This window comes from Aedes albopictus, chromosome 1 (assembly GCF_035046485.1).
Source record: "Aedes albopictus strain Foshan chromosome 1, AalbF5, whole genome shotgun sequence".
Classification (NCBI taxonomy): domain Eukaryota; kingdom Metazoa; phylum Arthropoda; class Insecta; order Diptera; family Culicidae; genus Aedes; species Aedes albopictus.
In genome coordinates this window covers 72,796,834-72,816,346 of record NC_085136.1, presented here as the reverse complement: position 1 = coordinate 72,816,346, position 19,513 = coordinate 72,796,834, and the positions used below count along the sequence as shown (strand labels likewise).

General features: G+C 41.5%; 1 protein-coding gene across 4 annotated transcripts in view; it reads right to left on the bottom strand.

Annotated features, from left to right (window-relative positions):
• Window positions 1-346: 346 nt before the first annotated feature.
• Window positions 347-19,513, bottom strand: part of LOC109422130 (serine/threonine-protein kinase tousled-like 2) — an 84,172-nt gene continuing 65,005 nt past the window's right edge. For all 4 annotated transcript variants that reach the window (XM_019696764.3, XM_019696767.3, XM_019696763.3 and 1 more), the window contains exons 3-8: window positions 18,998-19,400; window positions 18,758-18,936; window positions 18,473-18,665; window positions 18,184-18,389; window positions 17,750-17,969; window positions 347-9,482 (exon numbers count right to left, since the gene is read on the bottom strand). In XM_019696764.3, coding sequence (XP_019552309.3) covers window positions 9,177-9,482; window positions 17,750-17,969; window positions 18,184-18,389; window positions 18,473-18,665; window positions 18,758-18,936; window positions 18,998-19,400 — 1,507 coding nt within the window. In that variant the 3' untranslated portion in view covers window positions 347-9,176. The remainder of the gene's footprint in view (window positions 9,483-17,749; window positions 17,970-18,183; window positions 18,390-18,472; window positions 18,666-18,757; window positions 18,937-18,997; window positions 19,401-19,513) is intronic.

The following is a 19,513-nucleotide window of genomic DNA, read 5'->3' as shown; positions in this document are numbered from 1 at the left end:
TGGCTACTGCTTCTTCTTCAACGCCTTCCGCCTCTTGCACTCACACTTGCTTATCTTGCTCTCGCTCTCTCTCTCATCGTCGCTTTTTTCTCTTCTTTTTTCGCGCTTTTACATCCGCTCTCACACAGTATGACACACAACCATACGCCCACCGCACACGCGCCTAAATGTTACTCAACGGCACACTCACACACGATCGATTTCCTATATTCATCAACTACTACTGAACTCTGTTTTACTGCGTGTGTGTGTGTGCTCTGTTTTTTCTAGGGTTCTTTTTATTTTTGTGTATGCGTTTCGCATGTTTTCGTTATTGGATTTGACTTCTCACTCTCTTTTTTCTCTATCTCTCTCTCTCTCTGTCAAGCAGCAGCGTTTGCGTGTGTGTGTGAGTGTCGTCATCCTTCTCGCCTCTTCGTTATCTCTTTATTGATTATTTGAATTTAACCACTAAACTTGATATTTCAACTGCTAATAATAAGCTTGGTATGTTTCCTTTCTTTAATGTCTGGATGAATATTTTTTTAAGATTTTCTTTGTTTTTCTTATTACGCTTTTTTCGTTTCCAGTTTCCTGGCTTGCAACTCACCACGAGTTTGTGAGTTTCGCCTCGTGCTTGTTTAGTAGTTTTTTCTTCTGTTTCTAGATTTTGAGCGCAATCTCCTATCAATGGATTTGTGTGTACGAATGTATGTGTGTGTGTGGATTATTTGCGAATGTGTTTGCATGTAGATGTGTGTTTGTTCGAGTGAATGTGTGTGTGAAGGGAGATGTGAAATCGCGAAAAAAGCGTTGACTTCAAGTTTCATCACGTTGGTTTGCTTTTATCGTCTGTTTACTTGTTTTCATTTCCTTAAGAAGTTAAGAAGAGATTACATCGCTTTTGTTTATTCAACCTATGCTTTTGACGATTTTTTGTTTTCTATTGATAGAGTTTACTATGTGTGTTTTAAGAGAAAAGAAAACACCGCTTTTTTGTTTTTTCTTAGTTCTCTCTTCCTGCGAGATATTACTTTTTTATCTAATTCTCAAGGATGTGTTAAGCTTCACCACACGTACACATATATAATCGCACTCGTTCTATCGCCTTCACACGCTCGCAGACACGCACACTACTAGCAAGATTTGAGTACCTCTCACTCACACGTAAGAAACGCACGCAGTTATATTTGGTTTCCCTATCAAGTTATTAAAAAAGAATTCCAATAAAATGCCGCTAGAGCCTTTTGGCGTTTTCTCTTCTGTCTCTCTTTCAACCTCTCTCTTTTTCACCCGTCAAAGGAAACAAAAGAGAATTCATTTTCGGCGCTTCGCAAGCTGAATGTGTTTGTGAGTGTTTAGTAATGCTCGTTCAACACGTTTGCATTTCCTCTCCCTCTCGTATTTCGAGAGAGAGGAATGTTACTTCCATTATTATTTTTAACTCAACCGGTTCCATCCCTAAACGATGAAATCCGATCTGCAAAAAAGTTCTCTCTCGCTCTCTCTCCAACTCTCATTCACTTCCTCCTAACCTCAGCTTCAATATGAGTGTTTTTATTGTTTTCCTTTTTTGCTCAGTAATTGTAATTCGTAATAATTCATAATGATAAAACAAACACTAATCGATATATGTACAAAAATAATAACGAAAGAAAGTTTCGATTTCTTTTCGCACGCGCATCTCACGCTTCCACATTATAACAGTGGGCGCCATTTTGTTGATTTGCTTCCTCTCTTTCGTTTTTTGATCGCGCGTGTGCATTGCTCTTTCTTCATCCCTGGCGGATTTTCGCTCTTTTTCTCTGAAACTTGTGTTGCTTTCTTTCGTTTCAATGGAATCAACAAACAACAAAACTTCCTATTCTCTCTTATTCACTCTCTCTGTGTCTCTTTCGTTCCCGAAAATGTACATGCACCTTTGTCTCTCTTATTACTCTTGTCAACTTTTTTTTTGCTTTTTTCTTTGTTTCTTCTTTTCTTTTCCTTTTATCCATGTTTGCTGTGGGGCTTTTTTCCACAATTTTGTTCGTTCGCTTCCACGCGATGCGTATGCTTCCAATCAAACGCAAACAAACAGTGATGTTACTAATGTTGAGTGAACCGCGACATCAATCGGTAATAAAGCTGAATTTGCGGAAAAAGAAGACTGTCGTCGTGTGGGTGGTTGAAATGATTGCAGATCGAAATTTCGGGCGGACACTTCAAGAGACATGAATGAAACCTTGTGTCATACAAAAGTGGTAAGGACGTGGCCGGTGTTGAATGGGCACACGCTCATCTTTCGAGCCACTAAACTAGCGATTCGATAAAAGTCTCCTATCGGGTCGAAGCAAATGTTTATGGTGATTGTGCTATGCCATTTTGGATCAGTGAAACACCTGTATGAAGGGCCAAAATGGTTGGAAAGCTCTATCACTTACGCGAAACATTTTGAATCAGTCGAGTTTTATAATATGAAATGGCTGTTTTAAATAACTATGAGATTTCCGTCTCGATAGGTAACATGAATTAAAAAAAAAACAACGTGGCATTTGGACGATCTCAGTTTCATTTGAGTTTTTGTGATTACAATGGACAACCCGCTTGGCTCACACCCACAGTTGATCAGCAGGAGTAAATCCATTTTATTTTGTATGGTGAAAAGCATCTAAACTTGAATTACTTGAAAGAGAAAGCTTTTACTGAAAAAATATTTGGTAGGCTTAATAGTAGTCACCATTGTGCACAACCACTACCAAATATTTTTTCGAATAATGTATTCCACTTCGATAAATTTGCCTTTAGATGCTATTCGCCATACAATATTTTTGCGATTTACTTTTAGCGATTTTTCGCGCATAGAAGCTAGCGATGCGGAGAGTAGGAAAACAGCCAATGCACATTGGTCCAGCAGAGTGTCATTTTGGTAAAAAATCGATAACTTTTTTTTGTGATGAGATATCAATGAGGTGTCTTCGGCAACTTTTTTATGCATTTCAAGATGCATCTTATGTAGGGGTCGTCCATATTTTAAGTTCATTTTTGCGAAATTTAAGACATGAAACTTTTTTCTGGTGCATTTTTTGAGGACAAAATTTTCTACAAAAATATAGCCCAAAGTATGCCAAAAAACTTTGCTGAACAAACTTATATTTAATTTTTCCATTTTCATTGAGTTTGGGAGCGGTTTTCATGGACGTCCCCTTAAAACCAGTTTTTGGCCCATAACTTTTTTGGGTGCGATTTTCAAAGCCTACTATGTTCTAGACAAATGTTTATGGGATGATTTTACAACTTTTTTTCGAAGACGACCATAAGCTATTTCGTCACTGCTGTGAGTTATGCGCATTTTTCGCTTGAAATATTGCTATTTTGTGATGCGTGTATCTCAAAATGGCGCAAACATTTTTTAAATCTTTAAAGGTGACACTATTCTACTAGTATTCAACTACATTTTAACGGGTTAAAACCTTGGGGATAATCTAATTTACCCATAATGAGATGCACTTGAAAAATGTGATTTTGCTGTGTTTGCAAGTGAAATTTCCTTGTCATAATGTAATGGCAACATTGCATGGCATGCTTTGATTACATTTAATGGCTAATACTATTCAACACATTGCAACAACATGAAAATACTTTATTATGGTGTTCAAATAACCAATTTCACCTCTATATTTACAAATCACAGGGGCAAAACAACATGAAAATGCCTTAATATGGCGTTCAAAAAATCAATCTTACATTAATATTCACAAATCACAGGAACAAAACTAGGCACCGTTTGAATACCCATGCAAATGCTTTAGTGTGACTCAATCGAAGTAGTCGCTCCTTTTATAGAAAAGGAATGAAACTCAAATGTCAGGAGAAGATTCAAACGTTGTCGACGGTTCATGCAGGATATACCAGTAAAATCGCAGTTCAAATCCGTTAACCTAGTGAAAACAAATCATTGATCGATTAAGGAAAGAAGTTTCCGGTATTGTTCAACAGAAATTTGAAGAACAACATGGATTCCCGTAAGTAGATTTTATTTTATTTGTTTTTCTCTTAACATTAGGAAAGGATAGTTTCAAAATGACTTCTCTTATCTGTTTTTTATTACAGATACATTTTTGTTCAAAGAACTAGCAAAACTTTTAATGCATGGAAAATCGAGGCAAGATATAATTAGATATATTGTTAAAAAAATGTCTCCTTGTGAAGTAAACGTTAGTCTGGTGAAAAGCAAAATTTCAAAATTTATATAGAAATTCAAAGAACTGTGGAAGAAAGCAACAGGCATCAATCAAGGTTCGAAAGTGCACATAAAAATTGGTTGAATGGCAAAATAGTTTTCTATACACCGAAAACGCCGAAAACTCCGAGAGGGCGCCCTAGAAAACCATTTACTGAAGCAAGCAAGAGGACAAGAAAAAATCACGTTCGAGAACTGTGCAAGCGGCATTCTGCGGATGAAATAATGCTCGCAGCTGCATCTAGTGTTCAATCAGCAGGTATGATTGGAATATAGTTTATCTCTGTAAAATACATACATGCAAATTACTTCTTTTAATATAGGAGTGGAGAATGTTAAACAAGTTATTGAAACTGTTGCGAAAATTTCGAGTTTTGCTGTTGATACAGATGTACCAAAACCTCGAAATTATATGCCGTACTCACCTGAAGAGGCTCTTGCATTTATATGCAGAAACGATTTTTCGAAGGCGCAATATAGTGATATTCGTCTTAGTACCCTAACAAATGGTGTCGATATGTATCCTCCGTATTATAAGATAATTGAAACTAAGAAGGAGTGTTATCCATCAGGTGAATTTAATAGTCAAAACTTATAAAATATTGAATTCTATATATTTTTTCAATGTTACAGAAATATCGATATCACCATCCGCTGCGGTAGTCCCATTGCAAAATTTAATTGATCATATAACAAAACGATTATTGAGCGTGAGCAGCGTTATAGCTCAACATGCTGAAACCCTTGCTTCCTCTACTGCCGTTCAGCTGCTGTATAAATGGGGCTGTGACGGAAGTGGTAATCATTCAAGGTATAAGCAAACTTTCCTGGACATACAAGAGAACGATGAAATACGGGAATACAGCGATGCAAATATTTTCATGTTTTCGTTGGTTCCTCTCCGGCTGATGGCTAGGAAAATTGAAACAGATTCGGAAGAAATTATCTGGGATAATACGCTGCCATCGTCAATATCTCTTTGCCGCCCAATAAAACTTCTATTTGCCAAGGAATCCACAGAACTAACGAAAAAGGAGGTCGAATTGATGAATAATCAAATCAGAAATCTGAATCCAACTCTTTGTCAGCTGGGAGACGTGAACGTTTCGGTCAAGCCAGTGATGATATTTTCAATGGTGGATACCAAAGTTGTGAACGACGTGACCGACACGTATTCACAGGCTTGTTATGTATGTGGACGATCTGGAAAGCGCCTTAATGACGCCAGGTCCAATGTTGATTCCGATGATCCAACAAAGTACAAGTTTGGTATGTCACCTTTACACGCTTACATGCGCAGTATGGAGTTGCTGCTGAAAATATCATTCAGGTATATATTTTATAACTACTACGCAAAACAGTTTGATAAATTTTCTAATTTCGATTTTAGGTTAGTTATGGAAAAACCAACCTGGCGCGTAAGCAAACAGAACACGAAAGTGAAAGAACGCGAGACAGAAATCTTAACGCAACTTAAGGAAGAACTAGGTTTGCGTATCAACGAGCCGAGGCCTGGAGGTGGCAACTCGAATGATGGAAACACGTCGCGCAAGTTTTTTCAAAACTGGGAGCTTGTTGCGAGGATAACAGGCCTTGATGATAATCTCTTGCAGCGTTTTTATACTATTTTGTGCGTCATCAACAGCAAAAGGGCTGCAAATATAGAAGCATTCCAAAAATATGCGGATGAAACGCACAAATTGTATGTACAACTTTATAAGTGGTATCCATTGTCACCAACCGTACATAAAATACTAGTGCATGGTGCTACTATTATGAAGCACCTGATTTTGCCGATTGGAATGTGCAGTGAAGAAGCACAGGAAACGCGCAACAAATGCCTGCGGAAGTATAGAGAGCGGCATGCGAGGAAGTTCAGTCGCATTGTTAATATTGAAGATGTGTTCAACCGTTTAATGTTAACCTCAGACCCTGTGATTTCTCTTTCAAACAGAGCACCGAAAGCAGAAAACGTAACGTATCCGGAAAGCGTAAAAAGCCTGCTGGTGGAGTAATAGAGCGATAGAAAAGAAATAGAACAATGTTCCAAATAGTAATACTGTAAATAATAAGATAATTAGACAGTAAGGTTATTAATTTAGATTTTTCATTAAGATAATATGAAATAAAACCAATAAGATGAATTAGGTTAATGTTAGTGATAACCTTTAATGAATCTTCACATTTATGCTTGAGAAAACATAAAGGAGTGCATCCAAGAATTTAGAACAGGGATGCAATAGAACATGATGATTTTAGGAGTTTTCGCCTCTATGATTTGTGATTCTTAAGTAAAGAGTCGTCTTTTTAGGAATCTATAATAGAGCGATTTGATGCTGTAGTGATTTGCTGAGTAGTAAGCTATACCATGTCATCAAAGCATGCCATGAAATGCTTCAATTGCATGGTTAAATAGAAATTTCTATTTAAAAGCTTCCAAAACCACTTTTTTTCAAGTGCATCTCATTATGGGTAAATTAGATTATCCCCAAGGTTTTAACCCGTTAAAATGTAGTTGAATACTAGTAGAATAGTGTCACCTTTAAAGATTTAAAAAATGTTTGCGCCATTTTGAGATACACGCATCACAAAATAGCAATATTTCAAGCGAAAAATGCGCATAACTCACAGCAGTGACGAAATAGCTTATGGTCGTCTTCGAGAAAAAGTTGTAAAATCATCCCATAAACATTTGTCTAGAACATAGTAGGCTTTGAAAATCGCACCCAAAAAAGTTATGGGCCAAAAACTGGTTTTAAGGGGACGTCCATAAAAACCACTCCCAAACTCAATGAAAATGGAAAAATTAAATATAAGTTTGTTCAGCAAAGTTTTTTGGCATACTTTGGGCTATATTTTTGTAGAAAATTTTGTCCTCAAAAAATGCACCAGAAAAAAGTTTCATGTCTTAAATTTCGCAAAAATGAACTTAAAATATGGACGACCCCTACATAAGATGCATCTTAAAATGCATAAAAAAGTTGCCGAAGACACTCCATTGATATTTTATCACAAAAAAAAGTTATTGATTTTTTACCAAAATGACACTCTCCTGGACCAATGTGCAATGTAGTTAATTCATTGCTGAATCACAATCACATTGTCTAAAGACATATGACCAAATTCCTGAAAAGAGCATCTCATGTTGAAAACAAAAGATATCGCCAAAAATGTACTATTCTATCATCGGCCATTTGTAATTCGACCAAGTATTGAATAGGACATTCATCTTCTGCTATTTTGGAGATTCTGCCTTTTGGAATTCCTCTTAAAGGCCGCAGCCCTGAAAAGGGCATCTCCCAAATAAGCAATTTCCGTATAAGCTTTCGTTTATTCGTCATTCGACAACATGTCATTCGGCCAAATGCCTTTCGTATTTGGGACATTCACCAATGGACCTCAAATATCACAAAACATGGAACGGTCTCACCAATCTGACTGGATGCAAGGGTCTAATATAGGTCGAGACTGACACTCACTGACGGTCTAAGTATGACAGAGCTTCAATCAGCGGACCAATTGGAAACTTTAAATCCGACGACCAACAACGATTGCCTATACTTGATGTTTTTGACATAGTCAACCTAGCCATGTGTGTCCAGCACTGGGTATTGGTCGATAAGACCGAAATCTTTAAGGTCGAAATCGTCCTTAAGCCTGCTAGATCTGCGATGTAAATTTGTACGTATTCGGTCCACTAAAAACAGTTCCAGTCCAATGATTTTGCTGCTAGCTTTTTCACATCAAACCCAGTTCCACCAAAACACAAGAGGTGCCATACCATTTGGTCGAACTTACGATAAGTCGAAAACTCATTTTATTTTGCTCAGTAAATACAAAATGTACAGAATATCTATATTTCTCTCCAAGCCAAAATAACAAAACATTCGATCTGCTTTCGTTTGCGTCCCATTCCGTTTTTTCGATTCGGAACGAAAAAAAAAGTTAAATAATCTTAAAAGAAAAAACAATCTGAAATTAAATCTCCTTAGAAACAACAACTGAACTCATCCAGTCCGAACATCATGCGCTAACTTTATCCTGTTCCGGGATATTGACGCCACCACCGCGCGCGTCTGCCTCCCAACAAAATCGATCGATTGCTTCTTTTTCCTCCTCTTTGTTTCAACATGCAAGCACAGCGAGCTTCCCTCTTTGTTTATCTTTGTCCAGATTCTGCTTGACTGACGCGCACACAGATTAGTATTTGATTCTGCAGTTTCCGAGTTTTGTTTTGTTACACATGATCTACTAGTTTTGTATGTGTATGTGTGTGTGTGTGTGTATTTTCGTAGCCTGCTTTCGCTATTGTGTGTATGTATTGGAACATCATTCATGAACGAGATTTGTTTGGTTTTTCGTATTTTTATACAGCGAACATTGACTTTTTTTTGTATGTGTTTTGAGGGATAAGTTTCCACACGCGCACGCACACACCGGTGAATGCGCAGGTATTTGTGAGGGGACCATCTATTGTTTTGTTTTGATATCACGCAGTTTTTAAGGGGGATTTCTTCTGCTAAGCACATCACATTTGCTTGTTTTTTTTTGTTATACTTACGTAGTACGAACATCTCAGATTGACCTTGTCTAAACGGAGTAGGCTTTGGGCACCCTGGGCGGGTGTCGCGGCCTACTTGGATGATTTGGATGACGTTGGCGGCGAAACGTTGTTGTTGTTGTTGTTGCTGATGATACTATTGATGAGTCTATGGTTATTGTTACTATTGGTCAGATTACCACAGGCAGCAGTAAACGTTGCTATCGCATTCGTCGTCACCGTCGTTGCGATCGTCGTCGTCGTTGCCGTCATCGGAGGAGCGATAGCCGTCGCAATCGTCACATTGTTGGCAACAGCGGCAAGCACAGTGCTGCCAACATTGTTGACGACAATGTGGCTATTGTTGTTGTTGTTGTTATTGTGGTTATTGTTAGCCCCAGCAGCGCTTTTCAACAAACTGCTGTTGAAAAACAGCTAAGACGAACTGGACTGGTTCATGTTGCCAAACATCCCCGTGGAAAAGGACGTCTGTTGTCCGGCCTGGTTGCCACCGCCGCCGGCCGATCCACCGGATCCGCCGCCACCGCCACCGGCACCACTGCCGGCACCGGCCTGGCCACTGACACCGCTGTTGCCACTGCCGTGCTGATTGCTGGAGGCGGCCGCCGCCGCCGATCGGTTGTGCTTGGAAACCGGCGGCTGCAGGTATTCGTGCTTGGCCAGCGCGAACACGTCCATCCGGTCCTCCTTGCGGTAGGCCAGGCAGCCCCGGATGAAGCTCTGGAATAGAAAGGAGAAAGAAAAAAAGACGAGAAGAACGTTAGCAGAAGAAACTAATAAGAGCTGCATGTGTTCGAGCAATGTCGCCAGTGTTTCACCTAGAAGCCAGTTACTTAAGTGTAGAATTTAGCTATAAGTTAAAATACACATTAATAAAAACAAAAAAAAAGAAGCCAGTTCAGGTTCGCCGGAAAACCATGTTCAAACATCTGTCATAGCTAATTTGTAGGACCCTGCAATGCTTTTCTTAACTGCATGTCCGGTAAGTACACTGAAAGGCGGCTTGCAGTAATGACAAGCATAAAAATGTTTTTAAATTTATCATGGCAAAGCATGATCATCGACCCACCAACGCTTCTAGTGTGCGATTTGTCTCTTCTCACATCAACCGGTTCGATAGCCGAGTGGTAGCGTGCGAGCCTGGTGATGTCAAGGTTCTTGGTTCGAATCCGGTTGCCAATAGAAACTTTTTTTTAATTGAAAATCGAGTCCATGAAAACATAATTCTGTTGAATTGAAACGAAACTCAGTCTGCACAAATTTAGTGGCGTTGTGTATTTAAATTGACCCTCAGAATAGTAATTTTTACCGCAAGCCACCGTTCAGGGTAGGTACAATACATTTTAAATTACAGTAGACGTTCGATAACTGCAACATGTTTCACTTAGCGAACAAAATTCGAACTTGTTGCACTTACCGGGCTTGCAGTTAAAAAGCATTGCAGTTAAACCGTTTGCACCGACCGAACGTCTACTGTATAGTATTGCCATCCGACAAAATTGCGCGCCAAGTTAGCCCCATAAAAAGATGAACGAACTTCATGTTCATTCGTCAACCGATCGTAAACACATTAACATGTTGCAGCGATCGAACGTCTACTGTAACGATAAAAATCTAGCAATTTAGAATAAAAAGCGGAGTAATCCGTAACACAAACCGACGGGTACAGTGCAGGCAGTACTTATGCAGAGGTTACCATTTCCATCAGAGCACCGTTCTCTCGGGTTTTCTTGGAAATCTATCTTAAATTGATTCGAAAAATTTTCTAGGGATCTCTCCTGATATTCTATCAAAGATTACTGTTTGAATTCACACCAGGATTCCGACGTGAATTCATCTCTGGATTTTTCTCAGATTTCATTCAGATATTCTTCTGGGATTTGTCTCTCACTTCCTCTGGGAATTACTCTTACGCATTTTCCTGGTATTTACCCAAGGTTCACTTCGGAGTTTTCTCCTGAGATCCGCGCAGGATGCCATCCGAAACCTCCTAGATTTCTACAAACATTTCTATCAAAACTCATCTAAAGTTTCCTGCTGTAATTACCTTAACTCTTATGTGGCCGACAGGGTACCCAGCGCCCATTTGAAGATCACGGTGTAGAAAAAAGCAAAAAAAAAAAAATGTCGGACACATAATGGTTAAGCATTCCTCAGGGAAAATCCCGATCGAGATTCTCTCATTCCTGAGTGACATAGAAGTCCAAAGATAGGCTCAAAATAAAAGTGTATCCATAAAAATCCTAGGAAAAAGGCCAAGAGAAATTCCGTGAAAAATTCCAAAGTAACGCGACAGTCCGAAAGGACTGTTGAATTGTTCGATCCAACTTCTCGGCCCCTGCATCAACCCGTAAAACTATTTTATCAATCGACACATCAGCTCCGGAATCGTACTCAGAAGTCCCTCAGGTTAACGCATGTAGATATCATCTTTCAAAACGTCGTTGAAAGATGCAGATTTCACGTCCGTCACATTACGTCACATGATACTTCTCTTGATTCGTCTCTGCTAGTAATACTCGAACCGTCGTAGGATGTTTTGTTAAAATCGAATCCTTTCCTCTATCAACTCTTTTGCTACGAGACGATTGACACGATTTACATTTCCGCATTCATTGCGCTTGCTCTTGAACACCCACTTGTTGTCGATAAGGTTCCTTCCGAGAGGCTTCGGCGCCAACTCCCAGGTATCATTTTTTCCTAATGGATTCAGCTCGCTGTCGATGGAATCTTCAGAGAACGCCCAATCACTACGTTCTCTCAATCTAGCTATAGGGTGCGGGCACCGGTTTTGGCCAGTCTAAGGGAAATCATTTTTATAAAAATAACGAATAATCCAATGAAAACTACCAATGTGTTAAATGAAAGGATTCGATCTATACTTTATTAGAAAAATGCAGAAAGCAAGCTAATACTTAATTTTTGTATTAAAAGTGGCACTGGCCAAAATAGAAGCATTGCCGCAGTTTTGGCCATATTCTCAGCTTTGGTTTCTATTTTGGCCAATCACGTGTATTTCTTATGGGAGTGGCCAAATTAGAAGCACCCTGGCCAAAATAGATATATGAGAGCTGATTTTTTAAGGACAATTATTTTTTTCTTCAAGCTTTTAATCAAAACGTATGGTTTTCACAGCTGTAATCATCATATTATATTAGAATCTACTAGTAAAAAATAAATTCATGCCGATTTAGATTGTAACTGGCTGAATACCGCACTATGGCCAAAACTCCGGGCTGGCCAAAACTGAAGCTTCTACCCTAGTTGATGCTAGGCTGTCCCTACGTACTCCTCTGCTTTTTTTAAGTGCATACAACATCACAGAATCATCAATCGTTGTGTATTCTACTTAAACATTGCTTGAAGTCTTCGGATCTAGCTTGTCTCACTTTTCTTTAGGCACCCTTGTACACGCCACTGGTCCAATAATTTGCATCTTGTCTACGCTTGGTTTTCGGCCGTACCAAATATCATTCGAAGTCTTCTTTCTTTTCTTGAGTCGGCGACGTCAGACTTCCATTTAACGTGTATGTACTGCCCCCATTCGCACAACAGTCCCATGTGAATAGGAAACCCAGCAAACATGGGACTGTTATGCGAATAGGGGCAGTGTAGCAGTCTGTATGTACAGCTGCGTACCACATTAATGTTGATAATCCGGTATCTTGACCGCGCCTTTTCCGACAGAGTACGATACATTATTTCTGCTACTCTATTCTGTTGATGACTGTACTACCCCCATTCGCACAACAGTCCCATGTGAATAGGAAATCCAGCAAACATGGGACTGTTATGCGAATAGGGGCAGTGTACGGCACAGTAAACTCCGTTTGAACTCCTTCAACCCGTCAAAAATCACGGAACGATTTGCTCATGTAGTCTCCGCCGTAGTAGCATATGAGCTCGTCAACTTTCATATCGAAAAATGCTGTCATGGTATAGGCATGGTAACGTTGAAGCATCTCCTGATCTCCATCTTTGAACTCCAGCAAGTAAACTGCGGATAGGTGTCTAAAATCATCAATGAATATCCGTTGATATTACCTTGGCAAGTTCGAGGTACCCAATAGAATGTCGAATGCTGAAAAGAAGGGTCCTGACTAGTTGACTGCTTCAGCGTCGAGTCAGTGGCTTCCGGCGACTCCGGAGCTGCTCGACACGTTGAACATCACGTCTTCAATCTTTTCGATGATTTTACCGTGAACCCTTTGACAATGATACCGGCGCAGCGGCAGCTCGCTGAAGCTCAAGGCACGTTCGTATGTTGCGCCCAAGAACGACTTCGGAGACCGACTTCTGATTTAGGAGAGCCCGGTTGGGTGTGTTTCGGTACGTCAGAGGGAAGATAGCCAGTGCTGTGCAGGAAATTCGAGAGGGGAGAGGTTCTACCCCCGCTCTGATTTTTTTCACGGCCCACTTGAAAGTGTTCACGAATCGTTCCGCTTGGCCATTCGATTGTGGGTGAGCAGGCACGTATTTGATGTCGAAGTCGTATAGCAGCATATGGAGGGCGAAGCGTTGAATGTGATGAAACTTCGCAACGACGAGAAAGATGGACAAACCTTTACGATCTGGTTGACTGTAGTCTTGCTCCACTTTCGTGAGTGCCCTAGAAGCGTGTTGGGCGACCTTGACTTGAAGAAGCGTCGGCAGAAACGATGATCTTCCGCTTTGGCTCGTAGTGTGGGAGAAGCAGATCGGAGGAGAGGATTCACTTGACCTGCTCGAATGCTTGGTGGTACTCCGGAGTCCACTTGAACTTCATGTCTGCTTTGATGAGTATGTCGAGGGTATCGTAAGGAATCGTAGCTGGCGTATGTTGGGGACGAATTTGCTTTAGTTGATGGCCCCCAGGAAGGACCGTACTCAGTATACGTCGATTGGATGCAAAAGCTTGATGATCATATTGCACTTTGTCCTCTCGAATTGGGAAGCCGAACTCTTGCATTTGCTTCAAGACGGCCCACAGGTTGCGATCATTCTCTTCTTCTGTTTTATCGTCGATGATGACGTCATCGAGATAGGAGCCGGAAGTACACTCCAGACCGACCAGCATTGTGTCAATGAGCTGTTGGAAAGCACCTGGTATTACCTTTACTCCCAATAGTTGTAGGAATAGAGGCTAGGATGCGTGTTGATCGTGAGTAACTTGCGGCGTTCTTCGTCGACTTCCACTTGTAAGAAAACATCGGACAAATCGATTAAGCTCAAGATCGTACAGCTAGAAAACTTAGCGAAGATATCGTCCGGAAGTGGATGCTCATTCTACGAATGGAGTGACGTGAGAGAAGTGTAAATCAAACGGAGAATCACCTATTCGAGTCGAGATTTCCCACCTCGATACCTCGATACGCCTCCGACTTTTGTCACGTCACTTCATTCGCAGAATGAGCACAGATATCAAGTTTCTTCCATCGGTCTGTGTATGCCTCCGGACGCTCCAAGCAGAAGATGGGTCAAGCGTTTTTTTGAAACTCAAACTTTACTTAGGTTTTCATCAGGCTCCAGAGGCACGTTTTCCTCTATTTGGGACATTTGTGCCATTGGTTTTACTGCACAAACCGAGCTGGTCGCTGAAAACCTCGTGACTGGAGTGTAGCGGTAGACGTGGGAGAGCCTGACACGTGCCAACAAAAGGTGTCCATGGGAACTGTCCAGTGGTGATGTCGGAAGCGGTGTCGAGTTGCAGTCGAATGTCCGTTCCTGAAAGGCCAACGGAGGGACACGAAAAGACGTCGTTGTTGCAGTATGGCACGCTGCACACGTCGACGATCATTACCTTGCTGGAAACATCTGGTTTCCGGGACTTGGCCATCTCACAAATATCCCTGATGATGTCCGAATTGGCCATAATCGGAGCACAAGTGATTGCCGGAAACTGCAGTCCCGGGTGTAATGAAGCGCACCACAAGGCCAGCACGGGGTATTTGACCTCCTTCCGGTGTCGCTGGAAGGACGCTTCGCGTCTTCGTCACGCTTGCTGAACCGCTTTTCACCAGATTTGCGAACTGCATGAAGTCACCGATTCGATCAGCGCGCTGTCATGCTTCAGGTTGAAAAGCCGCTGACACTTATCGGAGAGTAGTTGCTCTAGGGTGACGTCGTTGTTGTCCTCAATCTTGGTTAAGAATAGAGTTCCTAATACAACGTCATTCTCCGACTTTGGGCCGCAGTCACTTGACAAATGCTCCTCGTTGAGCTTCCAAGCTCAAAATCAACGCATGGTTGCATCGCGCATGCCAATAGTGCTACTCTCCATACAAATTTCTAAATCCTTATATGGACTAAAAGTCTACGAGGGGTGAGGAGGGTGTGATATGGCCAAGAATGAGTCTACATAGTTTATTGATAGCGCCTGATGAACTTGCGGCAAACAATACAAGAGGAACTTCCAGAAAAATTTCGGGAAGAACTATGGAAGAAATCTTAAGAGAGAATCATACGAGAGAAAATCCGGGACATATCCTCGGGATGAATCCTAGGAAAAATCCCCGAGAGGTACTCTATTATAAATACAGAAATGAACACTGCGAGGAATCCCGGAGAACCTCTAAAAGAAATCTCGGTAGGAACTCAGGGAGATCCTACAAAATTTCGAGAAATCTCCGGTAGAAATCATGTCAAAACTTCTATGTAAAACGATCCCTAATATACTGCCCATAACCGCATAACAGTAACATTCGACAAAAGTAGGCATTCAAGAAAATGGAACTTAAAGATGCAACTTTCAATAGTATGGGAATGAATCGAAATTATGAAAATTCCCCATAAATTCGTAATCAATAGTTTAGCAATAAAATTTTGCACAGCACTTCTTATATGCTAGACGAATTGGCAGAAAATAAATCGGACCAGAGTATGTTTGATGACACGCTCTAAATCCAGTCTATTTTCCCAGTGTGACTGTTATGCGGTTACATTGGTCAATGAGACAAAATGACTTGGTATTTTTTTCATAAATCCTAGAACAAACTTGAAATTTTTATTCAGGTAGTCGAAAGTACTTGTGATTTGATGGTAATCCCCGATCTTAACTCAATATCAGGAAAATATGCAAATGTTACATATATGCAGTTATGGGCAGTATAGATCCTGCAGAAATCATGGAGGAAATCCTACAAAAGTCTCTTCAAAGCTCCAATTCTTTGCCGAATAAGAATATCCGAACAGAAATTCCGTGAAAAACTCGGGTAAAAATCCCAGAAAAACTCCTGCAGAAATTCCGAACGGTATTCAGGAACTCGAAAGGAACTCCAGCAGAAATCATGGGGGAACCTGTATGTAGGGTGGGGCGGGGCAAGATGGGTCGCGGGGCAAGATGGGTCAGTGCCATTTTCGGGCGCATTACTCATGTTTTGATTATGTTAATAATTTTGTTAGAAGACCAGCATGAATATACAAAAGTTTGGGGCATTGATTGAAAAATTATTCACTCTCATTGGAAATAAAAAATAAAATGGTTTTTTGCCATTTTTCTTACGCGATACATTCCATATATTCTCCATATAAACGGCCGCGGGGCAAGATGGGTCACCTTCAATTTTGAACGTATTTTTGGAGCATTCGAAAGTTATTTATTTTTTATTACAAGACTATCTCATAAATGACTTCAATCAAGCGGAATGAACGCTCAAAATTATAACATAAAATTATGATAATTTTTTAGTAAAAACATCGATTTTCAAGTCGCCTCAGGACCACTCAAATCGTAAAGTTTTTTATATTCCAAATAAATTTAAAAAATGTTTACTAGTAGCTCTTGTTTACTCAGTATGGATATGGAGCATATTTGAATGCGGAACAAATCTTATATTTTAACGTTTTTCGTTGAGAAAATGTTAATTACTTAAAAGGTGACCCATCTTGCCCCGCACTTTTTTCACGGCACAAAATCGATCATTTTTGAAAACTGCTTGTTTAACATCATATTTTGTATTTAATGAACTTTTTATCGACTTTTAGCATAGCTAACTAGTGTATTAAAGAGTAGCGGACGAATGCAAACCAATCCGATTTGTATTTACGTAGTTATGGTGATCCATCCTTATGCGACCCATCTTGCCCCGCCCCACCCTACAATCCTTACAGTGGAGTCCCAGAGAACCTCTAACATAAGTGCCGGGACGAGCTCAGGAAAATCTCTAGAGAAACTCCAGGGGAAATCATGGCCGAACCTCAACAATCCCGAATGTAGATCCTCCCGAAATCATGGGAGAAATCCAAAAAAAACATCTATTGAAAGTCCAGAAGGAGCTGTGGGAAAAAACTTAAGAGGAACTCTGGGAGCATTTTCGGAGAAACCTCTGGAACCTAGAAGGAGCTCCAAAAGGAGCAGAAATAACAGAAGAACCTCAGGGAGAAATCCAGCAAAATTGGGAGGGATCCCGGGAAGAGTTTAGGAGAGCATCCAGATAGGAATCCGGGAAGAATTCAAGATGGAATACTATAAAAATCCAGAAAGGAGCGAACAGATTCTTGCGACACTTCCTGGAGAGAATTTCAAGAGCAATTTTAGAAAAGATAGAGTTCCAAAGAAAACATTCTTGGAGAGGAATTTGAATTAATTTGGAACTCCAAGATTCGTCAGTTTCCATGTGACATTTGCAGCACTTTTGTAGAAACGTCACCCTTCTGGACGTCCCCTTATTGCAAGAAACAGAAATCTACTTGATCTCTTGAACTGATTCCTTCCCATCTCATGAGCTAATCCTTCTTTTGCTGTTACTCTGTGCAGATGGACACGAGTTGAAAGCTGAAAGCGAGATTCCGATAAACGACCTAATGTGGTAATCCAGTTACCACCTTTGACTCACGTCCATCTGATTCCACAGAGAACGTGGAATCGAAACACAGTGGATCGTTAGGTGTTTGTCGAAATCCACCTTCCATCTTTTAGTGCACGTCCATCTATCATAAATCCCTTCTCTTTATCCCTAAATACTTGGCATTTTCCCGGATAAAAACCCATCGGCGATTTCGATACTCACCTTCGCTTCATTCGAGACGGTCGGTTTGTTGGCGAACTGCACCTCCGTCGCCTTCAGGATGGTGTTCTCCTCGAGGATCGTTGCCTGCGATTGGTTGTGCCCGAACGGCTTCTTGCCGTACAGACACTGGTAGAATATCACCCCGACGCTCCACACGTCCACCTTGGAGGAAATCTTCGGCGGATTCTTACCGACGACGAAACACTCGGGCGGCAAATACCTGCGAAAGTCGAGGGAGCGGAGAATCACGTGAGGAAAAGAGAGAGAGAAAGATAATACGTGGATTAGTATGGTTACGATCGTTTGGGGAAGGTACCACATCTTCTGTGTGTTGGTATGTGGAAACTCGTCCGTGGCCGTGCAGGTTTTTGAGAACCCACCCAGGAGGACGAGGTTGGAACGAAAATCTTCATTTTCGGTTCCGGGTTGCTCACCAATAAGTTCCAGCACCTTGTGACGTTAGATCCATACCGTGGTCCGGATTGTAGTTCTCTTCGTCCATTACCTTGGACAGACCGAAGTCGGTAATTTTGATCTCACCGCACACGTTGCCCTCCGTCAGCAGGATGTTGCCCGGCTTCAGGTCGTAATGGATGATCGGGGGTTTGATTTCGTTTAGGTATTTTAGCGCCGATACCACCTTTGAGGGGAGAGAGAGAGAGTGAGGGGAAAGAGCGTGTCAGTGTGAAGATCCATGGACCGATGGTGGTCGACTGCACTTACCTGCATGATGATCGATCGAGCCTCCTTCTCCGGTATCGTCTTGTGCTGCTTCAGATAGAAATCCAAATCATGCCCATCACAGTATTCCAGCACGGTGCAGAATGAGTTGGCATCGATCTCAAACACATCGTACAGTTTGACCACCCGGGGATGGTCGAGCGCCTTGTGAATGTTATACTCCCGCAGCGCATGCCTGTTAAGGGGGATGGAGAAAAGGTTTTGTCGCGGATTTAGATTGGTTTTATGGTTATAAATCGCGATTCGTCACACGACGAAACAACTCACTTAATATAGTTAGCTTTCTTATCTTCCTTCCAGTCTTTGTTCAGTTGATGCACCTTGCAGGCCACGTATCGCTGCTCCTTCAGATCGAACGCCTTGTGCACCTCGGAGAAGCCACCCTTGCCCAGGAGCATCAGCAGTAGATACCGATCGTTCAGCACGGGATGATTGTTGAAACGTGACTGGAAAACAGAGAATCGATTAGAACACAACTTTCAAATGGATAACAACTCATCCGCATACCTGATCTTCGTTGTGTATCCGCTTCAGCTCCCGGATGTGCAGGTTCCGTTCCCGTTCGAGCTTCTCCATCTCCAGCTGCAGGTCGGCGTCCTCCTTCTTGAGGGCGTTTTGCCGCAGCTTCAGTATCTCGTCGCACTCGTAGTACTCCTGGATGGTGAAGGTGGTATTGCTGCTGACCACCGGATCCGGCTTTAGGAACGTGTTGTCGTTGCCATTGTGCAGCGACGAGGCCAGCTGGGTGCTGGCGGAACCGCTGGAAACCCCCGAACTGGCCGCCACCGAAGACGACGTGCTGGAGTTGTTCCGCTTCCGACTGCTCTCACTGTTCGTCGGCCGTTTCTTCATGAGCAACTTTTTCTGGCGATCGATCTCCTCCCGCTCGGCAGTGATCTCCTCCTGGCGTCTGTGGGGTGATGAAGGGGAGAAACAAAGGTTACATTCATGCCGAACAGTAGTATGGATGGATAAATTTCGCTAAGGATCGTCTTGGCTTTTCAAACAAGGAAGCTGGAGGTT